The sequence below is a fragment of the Zerene cesonia genome, chromosome 16, assembly GCF_012273895.1.
Source record: "Zerene cesonia ecotype Mississippi chromosome 16, Zerene_cesonia_1.1, whole genome shotgun sequence".
Classification (NCBI taxonomy): Eukaryota; Metazoa; Arthropoda; class Insecta; order Lepidoptera; family Pieridae; genus Zerene; species Zerene cesonia.
The window spans coordinates 2,514,163-2,533,295 of NC_052117.1; the positions used below are offsets into that span (position 1 = coordinate 2,514,163).

Below are 19,133 nucleotides of genomic sequence, written 5' to 3' on the forward strand. Positions count from 1 at the left end.
TGCTTGTTTTCTTTACCTCTTTCTATCTAGAGTTAATAAATTATGGAATGGTTAGAATACTAATGGAAGACAATGTGGACGTCATACAAATCACAATGATAATAATATTTAAGCTTACTGAAAACATAAACTAATGACAAAAGTGTTGTAAACATATGCTTCAAAAGCAAATCCCTTTTGGATGTTCATTTGATTAAATAATTACTTTCGTTATTATTAGTCTCCATTTAATTCCTCGACCCTGATTTGGTAGGTGTACAAAATGGTACATTAATTGACGAATTAGATTTTTCTCAAATCTATGTGATATTGCATATAATTTAAAAAGCAAACTAAAAATGCAATCAAGTCATTATAAGCAAAAATTTTGAATGAAGTTTAAAAATTATCATAATTTTCATAAATGAATCTGCGAGGCATATAACTGGAGCTAATAGCAATAACGTCTACAAAACGGAAAACAATTTATAACATTTATCAATTATAGAATTCACTTAATTATTTCTTAAGTACTTACAATCTCAAAAGTCATTGGCATTTCTAACTAACATTCATTAAATAGGAATGACTGGCGATCCATGGACGGCTTTTAATTAAGAATAAATACTTAACATAAATCGTAAGTCTATAAGGCACTATGTTTTATCTTTATTAGTATCGATTACAATGTCCGTTAGGCTGCCGCGCCTCGAAGGTTCTTCGTGACTTTCTTTGCGACTCCTTGAGTACATTCTAGGTATAGGCCCAGACCTAGATTCACTTGGAGCTGGTGAATATCTTCTAGCTCTTGGCTGATAATCTTCAGTTTCGCTATAGGGTGGAGGTGGATGTGTTAACATGGTCATCCTATTCTCTCTTTGGGTGGCAGCTGTTATTTGCAATTCAGCTCCTGCTACCACAGTAGCTAATGTGGGAGTAAATTGAGGAGCTGCAAGTCTTGCGCTAACTCTTCGACGTCTTGGTCCAACCTGTTCTTCGAAGTCTCTATTTGAAATTGTAGAAAGATTATAATCAGGTCTCAGTGAACCACGGCGTCTTGGATCCCCAGATTCTATTGTACTTTGTGTGTTTGCCGTCTCCAACACAGCCAATGCACGCAACAAATCAGCCACACTTGTATTTTCTAATACTTCAACTTGCTCATTTTCTGGCAGCGTTGAAATGTTCACGTCCGGGTCAAACAAGCTCGGACGACCTCTTTTTGTTCTATTTCTGTAATTTTCTAAATCACTCGCAAACTGATTACCCATATAACTGGATGCGTCACCAGCGAAACAACTTTTTCGACCACGTTTGGTCTGGTTCTGATATTGCCTAATACTCGATTCTAAATCACTAGAACATTCTTCTGGAGAGCTAATTTTACGACTTTTGCCAAACGATGGAAATAGACTGCTGCGTCCGTGTTTCGTTTTTTCTTTATAATTCACTAACTCATCTGAACTTTCTGGTAGATGTTCTTCGTCGTTTTTCTTTGACTTTCCAAACGATGGGAATAAACTTGTACGTCCTCTGCGAGTCCGATTTTGGTACCTCTCAATTTCATCTTCATCCATTGTATCTTCATCGTTACTAGTATGTTCACTGAAATCAAAAGAGGGGAATATGCTATGTCGACCACGTCTTGTTTTTTCTTTATAGCGGTTAGCTTCTTCGTTTTCATCTTCACTAAAGTTGAAGGTCGGGAATATGCTGTGTCGTTTTGGTCTCTGTTGATATGATGTCCTTGTAGCTGTATCTTCGTCCTCTGAGAAATCAAATGTTGGGAAAATACTATGTCGGCCACGTTTAGTCTTTTCTTTGTATTTATCTAGGTCGTTTCTTTCTTCATCACTAAGGCCGTATGAGAGGGGGAATATATTTGAAGATTTCTGATTATCTTTAGAATTATCTGTAGATGCTTGAGCAGCACTGACTCTGCCTCTCATTGTGTTCTTTATATACTCAGTAGGACTTTCACCAGAACTCGGTTTTCTAAATAATCTCGCGAATAAACTCTTTGGTTGCATATCTTCAGGAGGTTGTATTGCTGTGGGTAGAGACAATTTTCCACTACGTATATTTGCTTCTTTTCTATACTTTTCAGCCGTATCACCATTTGTCCAAGTGAAGTCATGATTGAATTTTGACACAGATTCCTTTCTATAATTAGGTACAGCTACGCTTAAGGCACGCGTTCTCTTAGAATTTAATATATCATTTCCTATACTAAATAGTGGAGGTTTTTCACTCGCTAGAATCTGTTCGTCATCAAATATATTAATGCCTCTATTTTCTTGTACTTGATTGAATCCACCTAGAACATTAACTACTCTAGCTAAGAGTTCGGCAGGTTTTACAATAGCTGACGCTGTGAATGTTTTCTCTTTGTCAATTCCTAGCAGATCAGTATCTGACTGAATTCTCAGCATGTCTTTCGCAGTAAGATATATATTTTCTGAATTAGCTCTTTTTCTTTTAATAATTGGTCCTCTTGGTTCAACGTCGTAGGTTAATATGGGACAACTTACGCTGCGGTGAATGTGCGGTTTTGATTCAACATAAACAGGCTGAAAATAAAGACGTTTTTATAATAAATATATGCATTTATAGCCTATATTTATAATATGTATAGAGGCGCGAATTGTCAAATAAGGACCACATACTATTCTATAATAGTAATAAAGCAAGAACAAGTATAGACTGTGTGTTAGGATAGCCTAACATTTTTTATTTCAGCCAAGCCATAGAATGGAAAACAGTAATGTATTTGTTATTAAATAAATACATTTTATTGTTGTGTACAATATTTTTTAATTTTTGAAGCAGATTATTGCTCAGTTTTAAACCAGTAGCAATTTTTTAATATAATGTGAAAAATAACAATAAGGTAAATTCATGTCAATATTATTAACATAATTTAATAATTTTGAATATAATACCAACTTACCTTCAATTTTATTAAATTAGCTTCATTTATTATCTTCCTTATTATCGCTATATCTCTCGTGAATCCTTGTAGAATTTTACTCTGCGTAGTTTTCAACTGACAAGCGAATTTCTGCTCCAGTCTATGAACTCTTTCGGATCTCATACCGCTGGTGATGAATCCGAGTAACATCACTATGTAGCCGAGGCCGAAGGTTATCCAAATGATAAGGAATATCTGATAGGTAAGGAAATAGCCATATTTGAAGCCATTGTTGACAGTACCTGAAATTGTTTATTACCAAGATTATATTTACAAAAAGAATTCGTTTAATAAACTTAATGCTAATATGATATAACAATTTTCTAGTTTTATCAAACAGTTTAATTCAATATGGAAATAAGCAACAAAGTTTCAAAAAACTTCATGCTTTACTGTAAAAACTGTGTTAGAAACTCTAAACATCTTCACTTGCTTTTGAGAAAATTGCGCACAGTATGTCAAACACGTATTTTGTATAAATAGTATGCCAATTTGTATCAATATAGAATATAGAAACTCAAATTTATAGAAAAAAAGCTAAAATACGTACCAGCGACTAAATCACCAAAACCAATAGTAGTGAGCGTAACAAATGCATAATAAACTCCCGCCACGAAGTCCCAACCCTCAAAAACAACAAAGATGCAAGCGGGCAAGAATATGAAGAAGAGGAACCCTGGGACCAGGTACAGGAATATCTGGCCCAACATGCCGAGATTCATAAAGAAATAGTCGAGTTTGTCTGCTCGCTTTTCATTACGCTTTTTGTACTTGCGGTAGACAGAGATTAGCTGAAAGAAACGGGTTGTGTTAAGAATTATGATACAAACGCTAGCTGATTAGTATTTAACCGTCTTCGCCTGGTGTAACACATAAATTCGATAGAACAGTTTTTGATTTAGTCGTTACATATAAAGATACAAATTTTATAATTAATAGTGTAGATATATGACATTCGTTCATGATATAATTTGTATGTTGTTTATTGAAAAAATTTTGTCTCATGATCATTCTGACCCATACAAAGACTAAAAATAAGCTTCTCTGAAGTTACAAATGCAAAATCCCTCGTTGCTTTGAGAACCTTTAGTTTCTGGTTGCCCGCAGGCTATAACCATAATTTTCCGTTAATCATCATAATGAACAGTAATTACTAATAAATAAGGATAAATATTTATGAAAATTATTGATTGGCGTTATTCAAATAAACATTTCTGTCGGTATTCTAGGAATTTTCAAGATACTATTACATTAAGTACGTTCCAATATCTATGGTTGATAATTCATTGTTTACTTTGATATAATGAGCATGATATGTATTATTTTTAAATGGTGACAAAAAATCTAGAAATTTAAGTCATACAAATTAACATACAGCACCGTAAGTCTAAGATATTGTGTGAAATTGAATAAGTACAAGTGTCTTACCTGTAGACCGAAGTATTCACCAAGATTGGCCAGCAATATACCGTTGATAGGGATGCCAAACAATCCATAGAAGATCATTAGTATCCTTGATAAATGAGTAGTTGGAGCCAAGTTACCATATCCTGGAATGAGAAGTTTTTATCAATTACTCAGCGGTGACAATAAGTTTCTTCAATACTTTGATATATACGAAGTTTTTGCGTAACTATTGTTTGAAGTAAAACAGTGACTATGTAGGCATTTGTTGTTTTTGATATTAAGGCTATTTTATTATAAAAAAAAAACAAATACTCCGAATTTTCTTCTTCATCAAATGACTTATGGAAACCATTGCGGTACTAAAGAGAGCTAACTTATATTTAAACCATAGTTAAAATAATATATTGGAAATTGTATATTTCAGGAAGATCGCATTCTCTAATCTCCATATAGCCTATTGAAGCTTTGACGTATCTAATTCACAAACAGTTCCATATTTTTAATTGGCTTAAGCTCAATAATATAACATAACTATCTAGCTGTTGCCTGCAGCATCGCCTACGTTGTCAAAATAGTTTTTCATGGTTTTGAGCTTCAGTCTAATGTAGTATAAATTAAGCTTACCAATTGTACTAACAACGGTGTAAGAGAAGAAAAATGAATGATAAAAGTCCCATTTGTAAGGCGGTTCCTCATCCTCGGTAGTGAAGTTGTACATGGACTTGCCACAGTAGTCGGATAGCTTGCGCAGGATACTGTCTTGCTTGTGAGGATCGTTTGGAATATAGTTTTCGTAAAGGAGATCTGAAATTGAATTAAAAATTTAATTATTTTCAACATAAGACTAAACCGCATAAAATAGTTTAAAATAGACCAAATTTAAATGGGATCATAGGGGAGGCACCGGCATAGCTTGCAAATAGAAAATAATTATCAAAATCGGTTTTTACCCAGTCGAAAATTCTCATTTAAAAATCTTAAAAGAAATGAAGTCGAATGAAGGACCATTTTATTCAAGTCAGATGAAAAGGTCATATCTATTTTAAAGTAATAAAAAATCGGACTATCATGCTTATGGTCATCAACATATTCAAAATGTCGTTTATAAATTGCCTATTTACGATTGTTTTATTTCATAGTAATTACAACAAAAGTACCTTACTTTTTATATAATCTGTTCATATTTTATTGTTTAAAAGAGTAATTCGAGGGATTAGTTTCGGCGTCTTACGAAAATGAGAGATAAACAATGCTATAAAGTTTGTGTTGAAATAAAAGTTATTATATGTTGGAAAATAACTCGATGCTAATATAAAAAAAATGTGTTTCGAGTTTATATGTTTTAAAGCGCATCTTCATCATCTTGATGCCCATTCATGAAGAGATCAGAGGGGGGCTATGTTATTGTTATTGAAAACCTTGATAGAGCCTCTGCTCTACCTATGTAAAAATCTTTTACTATACAAGAAAAAATGTATTCGTTATACCATTCATCGTTCGGAATATACTGTATATGTGAATAATTTATTAATTTTTCAAACAATTTTTCACATACATTACTCTACCCTCAAAAGAGTATTTGAAATAATCATATTATTATCTATAAACTTACTTTACTCTTTAATTAGCGTAATGTACAGACATTTTAAACAGTTAAAATAAATAGTTAATAACATGTTTGAGTTGGCTTTTGCAAAACATTGTTCCATAATATTTAATTGAATGTCTCACGACAATCTCATTAGACACCTTGTAATTGAAAAGTCATGGAAAAAACTGTAGATAATGGATAAAGAGTGATCTACTTGATCTACTTACTGTGACTTTTTACATTGGACAGTTTTATGCTCGGATCAACACTGATTAGGTAATTAACTTTTTCTTACTTCACTATTATTGCGAGCGCAAGATTGTAACTAAACGAATTTTTACCATACCATACCCACATACCAATTTTTTAACATTCTTTGTAACCAGTGTTAAATATACTGAACTTTTAGTAGTGATTACTAAAATACGTAGTATGCGCGGTTTACAGTACACAGCAGCAGCACAGCGCGTACTGCATACACAGCATAATTCTACTTTAGAACTACGCATATAGTATGCGTAGTTCTAAAGTAGATCGGCTTAAGATTGATTTTAGATCTCGCCAAATGGGTAAAGAAAGAAATGCCGATACCCTGTATGCCGATTTAGAAGACATCTGAGGCTACTACATTGAAAACAAAACTATCTGTAGAAAGAAGCTGAAGAAAAAGCTTAAGATATGGTGAGAAGTATACGGAAGAAATTTACTCAGTCCCTATGCTTCTCGAAGAGTTAAAGGAACAATCATCATCATCATCACATCATGTAGCAATTGAACTAAACATTATATTATTATATATTATGCTTGTACTCGCTTTTAATTGGACGTAAATAGTACGGTCAGTATCGACGGCATTACCGGTGCCGGCATATCGACCATTCATTACCATAACTTTGACTGTATATGGTATTTGTATCCTGCTGTCAACCGCTTAGCAAATTTACTCGAGGTAATCGTTAAATGATATAGACTTAGTTCAATCGATATTAAAAATATACGCTGTATATATTGATATATCCCTTAATTTTAGGCACAAAAATGTGGATTTTTAACACAGTTTACTGTTAATTTTATGTTACAGTTAAATGTCAACAGTTGCGTTTCTGAGAGATTGATGATTTTTTGATGATTTTTTTGGTGATGTCCCCGTAGTGTGAAAAATTGTTTAACAAATTAAGGAAGTAGGGTGACTAGAAAGCCTTTGTTTATGATGAAGGGATTTTACTACTCAACTTAAATGAGTTTAATTTAATGTGCTTTTCAACCAGAAAAAAATGGGATTGCCTATAGTTATCTGACCAGACGAATAGACTAGTTCACGCTTTTATTATTGTATATTTTTTGTAGATTATTTTATACCTTGATATGGAGCTGCATACTATGTGCACAAATAATTTGAATGACGTATATATAAAAGTTTATCTTTTCTTAAATTTTTGTTCCCTTACGTTATGTCCAAAAAAGAACAAATTTAGTTAATGTGATGTATGTATCTAGTAGGTATATCTAGTATCTTGTAAATATTTTCGCTTCGCTGTGTAATACAAATGAATTCTTGTTACAATTCAATAAATCAATTTGATTCAACATGACAGTTATCGTTAAATCCAATTTACTTATGTAAATGATTGAGTGATGCCTGAATTAACTGCTAATTCAATGTATTATCTAGCCATTTACTAATTAAATAATTCGTATAGAATATTATATAAAATTATAAAAAATTATGAAACAATAATATGTAAGATACTATATGAAACTTAATCATCCCTAATCTTGACACAATGTAAGTACAGAATTCAATATTTAAAGTGAAAAAGAAGCTAACGGCAACCCAAAATGATATAAAATCGGCCCATGAGTCGATATGCCATTATAATACTGTATTGTCATAATTTAATAGAATCAAGACTCCTTGCTTATATGCCTACAAGAGAATAATATGTTTTTTCTAAAAAAAAATTATCAACTTCCCTGGAAGAGGTACGTACTACTTCAAATTCTAAAATGGCACCACATAGCAATTTTTCTATCAAATACAAAAAGAAGTTCGCCAATCAATTGACGGAGTTATCGAATACACACGAAAAAGTACAAAAACGTCAGTAAAAATGCTATATATCATGCTTTGTATTATATAATATAACAAGTTTTTCGGAAAAATTTCGAGTGGTTTCTTTTTATGTTATATTTCCAGAAATTTTGTGTAAAGCTGAATACTTATCTTTTATGGAGCATACGCAATAAAGACAGTCAGGTTCACTTGCGGTCGCGGAAATAATTAGTGGTTTTTTCATACCAAACGCAACCTATTCAATAGATGAACTTGAAAGGGAGGAGTGGCGCATTGTTAACTGATTATCATTAAACGTACATAAAATCGTTTTACGGTAATCGTTTGAATCGATCTATTATGATGCTTCTGAAGGTCGGAGTCACTGTCAAGATCAGCGTGAAGAATGTTTCGATTGAATTTGGGTGATTAACCGAGGATTTTATAGAGCGTATCAGATAGTTTTTTTTACAGAATGTATGTAAGTACCTTGCCAAGTGTGATACATAATATAAATAATTCTTTACTACAAAAAGAGTTCGTTATTGGGGTGAGGTACCAAACTTAATGCTCAAACGGGTGCAAATGACATCAAAATTATTACGTCAAATTGAAAACTGTAGTTATAAAGAAACAAACCTATGAAGTAAAAAATTTAGTTAAATAAGAAGCTCCTTCGTTTTTAGGACGTCTGTTGAAAGTAGTTCATTAATTGCCTGACCAATCAAAGCATCTTTTATACTTTCATTTCATCTTTTCAAAAAGAAAACCAATGAACGAAAACAAACAAAATAAGATCGAAACTGACTAAACCTGATCTATTGAAATGAAAACTTGTGTTTTTTCGTACAACTTTATAGTAGCTTCTCTTCTCTGAAAAGTTGTCATGCTTAACATGAAAATTTCGTAAATTTGTCTTTTCAAGTGTCCAATGATTTACGTTATCAATAGCCCTCTTTACAGTGTATTTTCATGCTGTTTGACAACTATAAGTACTTTATTAACGAACCACACACTGGTATCTGTAGGTACTGTAAATTAGCACGTGCGATACGTCACATACCTTTGCGTGTTTATGAGACATAAAAGATGTAACTCTGTCAGTGAAATGTGAATTCTGCTAATGAAATTGATTCGTTTATCCGATGTGTCGTTTTGAGAATGTAATGACGTATCATGTTACGGTAAACCACGCTTGGACAGGCATAATATCAACGTATATTTTTGAACACGATGCGATCTACCAATATAATACATTAATAAATGACGAAGGATCTTAATTCATCGTCTTGTTTATGTTTAAACTATAGAGTTAAAATAGCTTTACTGTTGATAATGTAATTTTAATGAATTCACGAACTGTATCATTAGTTGACACACAATAAATAATGTTTTAAACTTAAAAACACGCAATAATAGAGTCAATTGAATTGTCTCTTATTTATTCTATATAAAAGTAAATTAAATTATTATTTTGTCACCAAGCCAAGTTCACAAATAAAGTGGATCGAAATCCACTCTTAAGGAGTTGAATACATACTAACATACATATATATAAAACTAAAAAAGCTGTTTTAAAAATAACAAAAGGATAAAATGATTGATTGAATCTACTGTTGGTAAATTGTTTTAATCCTTTATATTAACAACTACAATAATGAAAATACAATAGTGACAGGTGCAATTATAAAACTTATTTGTCGGAAGCAGCATTCAAACGGACGATATCGTGACGGGAAAAATATTTATTTGTTAACATGAATATTACAAATAAATCTAATGCCACTGCGAGTCTAATTAAACACCTAATTTTCAAATCACGAAGTCGCTTGGAGGACGGCTGTGTTTACATTGTGAATAAAAGTTCCGATGTACTGTATACATATTTTTTAGTATCGTTTATTAATTTTGTCGAGGATATAGAGAGATGGGAGTTAAACGTATTTTAGGCAGGTCCAGACCACGCTGCGTGCGCAAAGGATAGTGTAAGCACAGATAATATAATACTTTAATAGAAGTGTAATTATTACACACGTATTATGTCAATTATACCATTAGAGAAATCAATACAGAGAGTAGATGTACCACCAAAACGTTATTGTTTTACAAAAAGTAATTGAATTCCATCATTTAATTGTGATTTTACACCGTTTACGGTAGAATTAATCTACACTAATATTAGAAAAAGACACATTTGTGTTTTTGCATTTTTGTATGTTTAACGTTTTCACGCGAAAAGCACTGGACCGTTTTCAAAAATTCTTTCCCCATTAGGAAGCTGCAACTTCACGGAGTTGTTTAGGCTATATATGTACCACGAGCGAAGCTGGGACGAACAGCTAGTATGAAATATAATACTAATTACATTTAAAAAATTTCTTGGCCATTAACGTTTGTTATCATCATCAGTCTATTAATATAATTATTTATACTATTTTAATGAGTCTTTGGAATTCGGAGTCACTTTAAACTATAAACCCTCTTATATATTAACAGTTACTTATAGCCTCAAAATATCCAATTAACAACAAAATATACATTATTGTTTGTATACCATATTAAATTACATTCTTATTAGTTCATGGCTTTATCTATGTAGTCTAAGAAAAATACAGTCCCGGGTTTTACCCGCATAGTTCCCATTCCCGCGGGATTTCCGGGATAAAAACTGTCCTATGTCCTTTCTCGGGTTTCAAACTATCTTAGATCTAAATATCATCCAAATAAATCGATTTAGTGGAGTCAGACAGACAAACGATAAATCATATTCTCTAACTTATTTTATGACTCATACTTTATTAAACTATAACGAATATTAATTGTTATTTTCCCATAGCACCTACGTGACCGTAGACGGAGACATGAGAGCATAGGGAACCCTTCCTCAATCGATCAAACATTCAGCAAAGTCGCCGAACTACGTTCCACGTCCTCACACTTTTCCTTATTATATGTGAAGAGACATCTGTCGAATGTTAATGTTATCTAGAAATTTCCGCGTCTAACAGAACGTAGTCCTTCGCTTTGCGAAAATGAAAATAAGGCAATTTTCCTGATGTTCTCACGATTAAGACGGCTTTGAGGATGTAGGTGAAAAACAGATGCGTAGTAGATATTTTGTTAATCTTGGATAGTAATAGATATAGAAAGACTTGTTTTTTTATCATTTTTTTTTCTTTTTTCCCGTGTGTCTTTTTCTATTTCGTTACAAGAAAGTCTACAATATCGGAACAGTTTTTGATAGGGATCCCAATTGTCTATTCAATTAGTTTGAAATGGTTATCCAAAGTTAAGTAACAATCAACATTACGCAGTAGATACTAGTAATGCAATCGATCACAGCATAATCTGGAACTCACATTTTATTTTAAAAATGTATCTTAATAATTTATCCGTGCATTTAGCATCTGCAACTGTTTATGGGCGGTGTTTATCGGTTACCATCAGGCAACCCACCAGCTCCTTTACTATGACTATGAAAAAAAAAATAGTTCTATATCTCGTGATTTTTTACCTAGCATTTGATGCATATACAATACTTATTCATATAACGACACTCCCCTAATTAATACTACAATATAGCATTTTTAATTTAATAAATTATTGTCTTATACGTTTGCAAATTAGATTAATCTATATGAGAGTAAAAGACAATTTCATTTCAAATGTCTCTAGAAAAATACGATTTTGCGTTTCCATAACAGTTTATTCCATAACATACATGTATGATTTTTGAATCAAATTTAAATACAAGCTTTAATTGTCTACTTGGATTATTCATTCCTTTAAATAAAAATTTATGCCGTCACAAAATGACGCTGAATTGGTTAAATTCTTAGTTATGTATTTGTATAGTATATTTACTTTTTTAAAAGACTTTTCGGACATAAAACTATATAGTTTATAAATATTTGTAAGACTTTGCGGCACTGTACCTAATTCAGCTTGTGTTATATTGAATCTAAGAATTGTTATTTAAAAATTACATCTTTTCAAAAAACTGTAGGTAGGAACGCTCGCAGTAAATAATGATGAAAAGGACGATTATATACTTCGCAAGTTATTCCGATGAGAAATCAATGCAAATTTATTCTAATTGTTAGTGTTTTTTAATGATCAAGGAGCAATTTACCTTTACAGTATTTCTTTCATAACAATATTACATCCAAATACTCATCGTTACTTGTTTATTATATAGGAAATGTTTGCTGACAATTCAATAGGTTTCCGTAAAGTTATGAAAGTGTAAAATATCTATTTACATTCGTTATTTTAATTTACCGCGAATGTCTTATGTTAGATGTGTTCTTAATTTATATATGTCACCGGGGGATTCTAAATACGTGAGATCACAATATGTTGATAGATTACCTATAATCTCGGAAGCAGAAAAGTGGAATACTACGATTAAGATATAATATTTTAGGTTATATATAATAATAGGTACGAAATATTTTGCATACGATATGCTTGAAAGTTGAAGCAAATGATTATGAGTACCTTTCTAATGTTTTGGACGAATCATAGCGAACAAATCTTACGATTATTATCCTTTTTTTTATTGTATTTCAGAATTTTGGTTACGATTAATATAAATATAGTATTTAAGTGTCTAATTAGCTCTTGTTATTCATCATACGGGTTAAACTGAGTTTATGTAAGCTTGCACTACTTTAAAAAAGCGTTGGAAATAAGCTAAGTAAATGAACAAAAAAAGGTGTGTTTCACACACGATAGAAGTGAAAATTCAGTAAATCGACAAAAGAATGAGATGAATATATATAAAATATAAAATAGTATGTATATTTCTGTCTCATTCTTTGCCGGCTTCATTCTACACATTTTGATATTTGTGTTTCTTACCTGTCGTTTTTTCCGTTGCATCAGGTTTGAAATCACAACGATTCCAAAGAAGTTTCACTTCAAAAATTCTATCCGTCTGATAGACTTTTCAGGTGTTATCGTTTTTTAAATTACTCTTTTCATTACAAAGTAATGTTAATACGTAAAAGTATAGAAATAAACAAACAGTGACGTTCATTGGAATGCTTATAAGGAGTAGAACAATTATTCTAAACGACAATTACGTAAATGATCCCCTTTGTTGCGCTCACGTTAAATTTAATTACTCTAAAGAAAAGCTTTTGTTATAAGGAATACAGGATATGTTGGTTAATTTCTAGGTATTATGCTCTTTGTATTCTAAATGAGATGTGTTGTCAATTGAGTTAGTGATTAACTTATATGACTTGAGCGTGAGTTTCGGGGATTCTAGTGAGACCATAAATATAATGATATCTTCAATAAAAATATCACATCTCCAGACTACTCAAATTATCATTATACAGGCATTGCATATATGTGGGAATCGAGTACGCTTCGGCACGAAGCGGTGTGAATTAGTAATATGCTACTGTGTTTCGTACGATGAGTGGGGGAGCCGGAGGCCTGTATCACTTAAAACCGGGGAGCACATTCGCAGAGGCGCTACCTCTGTGAATGTTCATGGGCGGTAGTGATCGTTTACCATCAGCCAAACAACCGGCTCAGTTGCTGCTGCTATGGTATAAACATATATAAAAAGTCGGTATTATTGTGATCCAGCATATATTTGTTGTCTATCTCTTGTAGGAATGCGATCAGTGATTAGTTGGGTTCATATTAAATAACTTTATATGCATTTTGTATTTGTTTTGTTCTGATTAACATTGACTTTAGAGATAGTATCTATCTTAGTAAATACCGAATGGATAAATAATCAGTTTTATTGGATTTGTTTGCTGAAATCTGACGTACATTGAAACTCGTGTACCTATTTATTATGTATATGAAATATTATAACAATTATAGTTGTTAATTACAAAAAATTGCTAAAATAATGTGTACGATGGTTTAATAATCCTTCCATTTGGGCCTTTAAGTGCCTTATCATTATTATTAGATTAAAAAGTATAAGATTTTAAATCCCTTATTTGTACATAATATTTGTTTCGCTGACAAGCAGTACGTACATATAACTATACAAATGTAATACGTGTGAATAAAAATACACATTTTTTTTTAACTTTGATGTAACCTTAAAATATGAAAATTAAAAAGAATCTGCAAAAAACAAAACAGCGTTTCATTTGACTGTTTGTAAAATTTTATTAGTGGCAGTTAACGTACTGTTTACGTATCATTTAAACACACTTTAATTGCTTTTATACAAAATGTGCTTTATTATATTTTTAAAGTGTGAACTTTATATAAATTAGTTATGATGCAGAAAGATTTTCAAATTGTATTTTCACTTCAAATGAACGTTTTTTGTGTATTTGTGCATTGTGCCATGAACCTTTATAAATAAATAAGTCGTTAAATGCCTAAAGTTTCAAAAATTTCAAATCATATTTCTGATATAAATACAAATACAAGTAGTAAGGATCAACATCTACATTTTCCAGTAACTCATTATTCGTAACAATGTTTTGTTCATTTATGTTTTATTAAGATTAAGAATTAAGAAACATATAAGAAGTATTAATGAGTATTAATCTCCAATAGAGAAAATAATTTATGCCAATTATGTTTTGATTTAACCACGTGTAATGACATATTATAAGCATTCTTCGATACTGATTGACCTTAATCAGCCCAGATTGTGGCTATAATTGTCTAAGTGTATTTTCTCATTGCCTGTGAGTGTTTACGATTGTGAGTTTTTTATCGAGGGCCGTGGAAAAGTCTAACAATGCATTGCAACTGTCGTGAGTGAAGAGTTTTGTCCAAGAAATGAAGATCAATGTGAATATGTATTGGAGGTCAATAGATATTTCTTTTGTATAGATAATTAGATATTAAGAGACGTATACACTGTATTATGTCAATAATAAATTATGGTATGCTTTATTCATACAAAAGCAAAATTATTCCAGAATTTTTAGCTTAAAGGCTAATTAACACAGAATATATACTAGTAATTTTTAAAAATAAAAACAAAAATTGAAAGATTTTATAATACTCTTCGATCAACACATGTGAAGTATGAACATAGGTTAGTCACTGGCTCTGATACAGTATTATTGACAACAAAAATTATATGCAGATTAATATATTTTAATATTTTGCCAGAAGCCCTGTTTGGTAGCCAATTTAAAGTTCACTAGCTTTCACTGGGTTATACCCGAATTCTTGGTCCCGTGGGGTATCCGGGATAACACCTATCCATTGTCCTTTCTCAGATTTCAATTTTCACGCCATTTCAAATTCTATCCGAATCGGTTCTGTGGTTTAGGCATGAAGAAAACCAACACAGAGTCACTTTTGCATTTCAAATATTAGCAGGGACTTAGAAATAAACCATTGTAATAAAAAGTATTATCTTTTTATCAAAATAACTTTTTTATACATATGTACAATAATTAAGATAAAAACAATTATGTTTATTAGTTTAATCTTGTTTCTGTTTGTTAAAGATTGCTGTCGTTACTAGAACTATTAATTGTTATTGGGTGCAGTCGTGTTGCATCACTATATCGATAGTCTTATAAGTGGATTGATAAACTATACGCAACTAAAGTATAAGAGCCGATTAAAAGTATAGCCATTTGATAATATTATTTATTAAGTAATTAAGTAATAAAATATTAATGCAATACTTTATAAGATTAAAAATAATTCAACCAACCGTTCGTTCTATTTATATGAGAATCCATATTTTATTGTACATTAAAATAACATCAAAATACCGAACGTCGGTTTAAAATACGTAATTCTTATTGGAGTTTAATTCATTTTTTAATTAGGATGAATTTCGTCTATTATATCTTGACAAATATGACACCATATTAATTAATTTGATTTTAATACTAAAAAAAAACATATTTCCTGAATAAAATGAAAAGGTCTTATTATGAATCTTTGGCTGAAATTATGAATTCATCGATTATGGAAATGGATTATTGGTTATGCAGGACACAATTTTCTGATACCTACCAATATTTACGACGCATTTATTTAGTGTTAAAATTATTCTTTTTTTTCAATTTTGAATGCCTAAATATTATTTTAAAATACGTGAGCAACATAGATAGGTATAGTAAATTGGTACCTAGTTTTATTGATATTGTGGTATTAAGAATCAATTTATAAACAATTACTGAAATAATTAAGTGACTAATTTACCGAATCATTTACTTACTTATAATATTATAAATGTGAAAGTGTGTTTGTTTGTTTATCTTTTTTTTTCACGTCGCGTTGCAACATGGGAAACGGTTTACCATATTGATATATTATTTTTGTATATTTGGTATAACTAACTCGCTAACACTTTGACTGTGCTGTGATTATGTCTAAATATTTACAGTATCCACTATCTTTTGATGATATTTTGCGCAGTGCGGTTGAATTAAATTAAATATTCGCCAACTCTTTCTCTACTGTAGTGTAGGAACTGCGTTTGTTCACTTATCTGACTACAAGGCTACTTACTACCACTACTAGTTCGCCAAACCATAATAATTTGTTTAGATCAATCGTTATAGTATAAAATATCAAAATTATTCTTAACATAGTCTTTTTATTCTCGTAATAGGTAAAAATGGTATACATGAACTTGAAATTATATAGAAATTCAAAAGGATACATACATATTATAATTTTTATAGAAGCGGGTCACACTTCCTGTATATTATTTCTATTTGCAACTTACTTTGGATTTCAAGTCTTTCCAGTTTTTCTTCGGCTCTTTGAGCCAGCTCCAAGGGGCTTTCTATGTGATAAAATATGCTCGCTCCGACCAGCAAATACACTATATGGAGCGCCAGCATGCAAGCGAGTTGCTTTTTGGACATCATCTTGACTAGTTTTAAATTTAAATTCTATAAATCACAGTTTTGAACGACCGTTACACACGATAATCACAGAATACAAGTTGTCCACATCGTCCTCGCAAATAAAATGTAATGCATTCGTAATTTCAAATTTTTCGTGTCCGTAAAATTAGCGCTCTCATTTTGGACGTAGGCCGTTTTGTAGCACATGATACCGGAGTGATCATTGAACGCGAGCACACTCTGATCGATTGTAATCCATTATTCGATTAGGAAAATCGATGTCGCTTTTAATTGCACGACGTTCGACTAAAGCGGCTGATGCGACTGAATGATTTTACCGGCGCGCGCGCTTTCAAATCGCGGCGGTGGACGCGTCCTTTTTTTATACCGACAGATCCAAATGTTTGACTGGCAAGTCGCATTAACTCGTCGTAAAGGATAATATGTAAGGTTATTGCTAGCATTATACACGTATAGGTGAGCGTAATGATAAAACTAACGCGTACCAACGAAAGATTTTCCGTTTACAACTGAAGATTAAAAGGATTCTGGCCTGATAATGTTCGTCTCGCAGCGTTACATCATTAATGTGATAGTGAATACTTCCAAAATGTTTTAACATCGTTTGACGTAATTAAGAGCAATTAATTCATTAAGCTTGTTACTATTTATATGTACTGTATGATAATAAGATGAGTAACTAAGTATTTCATGGAAAAATGTAAATAAAGATTGAAATATTTGAAAATTACGTTACCGATAAGAGGATTAAAAGCGTGTGCTGGATTTGTTTTACATGTTAAAGAAGTAATTATTGAGGAATTTATAGAGAATAAAAATAATTGATCAGTAGCAGGATTTATCCAGAATTATTTGTCACCCTTAAAAATTCATCGAACATTTAGGCGCTATAAAACTAAAAATTTAATTTGAGTATAATTATTAATAACCCTTATTTAAGGGTAAAACTTCATATATAATGTTAGAAATATTCTATATATTCCTAAAACTTAGTGATTCATTTAATGGTTTCACTGCTATTAAGTAGGTGCTACGCGCGTGCATTGGGTCGTGTACTGTAGAGTGTAGGTATAGATTCGTCTTGTTATATTTTTGATAGTGTGGTCACGATATGACTAAGCATTCGTAATTTAAACAATAAAAAACAAAACATTAGAATTCAAAATGTATAATATATACACATAATATATTTTTACAAAAATAATTGTTTTTCAGGTTAAATATAAAAATATATGCTTGTTATTATATGAATACTATAACTAAATGTTGTGTGAGAATGTAATAATATTATACTTGTATGTACACTGTAAAATCTCCAATGAGGAGAAAACCACTGAAAATCCTGATTCTGATATCTGAATTAAAAATGTTTCAGTGACAAGTCGCATTAGCTCATCGTATAGGATAAAATTATGTTAGATAAGGATAAGTGTATTACTCTAAAATGTGAAACAAAAATTTTAAACTAATTAAATATTCTCCAATGTTAAAAATTTAAATCTGTGACGAGGTACCTTTTCCCAAACGCTACGCGTACTAAAACACGACTTAATGAGTCACTAATTGTTTTATAACACCCTTTAACTAATATAAATAATTATAATTATACTTCATATGAATTACTATGTTTTCCGGCGGATAAACACACAAACATGGTAAATTTCGTCTATTTAATACAAGTAATTGCATGTAATAAGTGCTATTCGTGTGAAATTGTCTAGCTGCTATTACATTTATAAGAATGTAAAAGGATAATTTATGGTGGGAAATTTCAAATGTTGCATGACGAAGATATTGATCAATGATACAATATATTTTAAGAGTCCTTATGTATTTGTATTTTTATAAGTTAAGTACATAATATGGATGTGGGAATTTTCAATATTACCCTATTTTTCTTCATTTAGAACCAAACTATTTCAAATTTATTCATATAAAACAAATTACTTAGTTTATACATACATGCTATACAAGTCATTTTATTTGAACTGAAGATATAAAGTATATTACGCACTCTCAAATCATCATCGGGAATAAAAAATATGTTTGTATGAGTTGAACATTATCATAAATTGAACAATCTTGAATTCTTTATTTGACCCTACTTTAAGTGTAAGATGTACATTTTAAATAAATAATGCGTGTATAAATATTGTATACAATTTTATTACGACTTGCATAAATAATTGTAATAACTTATTTCTCACTACCATTTCACAACTCCGTATCTTTATGTGTTTGCAATCGGTACTTTGTATGAGGATATTGCGATATAATTTACCTACAAATGCA

At 31.2% G+C, this 19,133-nt stretch overlaps 1 protein-coding gene across 1 annotated transcript; it reads right to left on the bottom strand.

Moving 5' to 3' along the window:
• Window positions 1-131: 131 nt before the first annotated feature.
• On the bottom strand, window positions 132-17,187 carry LOC119832825 (open rectifier potassium channel protein 1). The gene is made up of 6 exons (XM_038356605.1): window positions 16,697-17,187; window positions 4,982-5,161; window positions 4,379-4,500; window positions 3,501-3,741; window positions 2,930-3,192; window positions 132-2,549 (listed from the first exon to the last, which is right to left on the bottom strand). The coding sequence occupies exons 1-6, from the start codon at window positions 16,839-16,841 to the stop codon at window positions 636-638; spliced, it is 2,865 nt and encodes a 954-aa protein (XP_038212533.1). The 5' UTR covers window positions 16,842-17,187; the 3' UTR covers window positions 132-635.
• Between the last annotated feature and the right edge of the window lie 1,946 nt (window positions 17,188-19,133).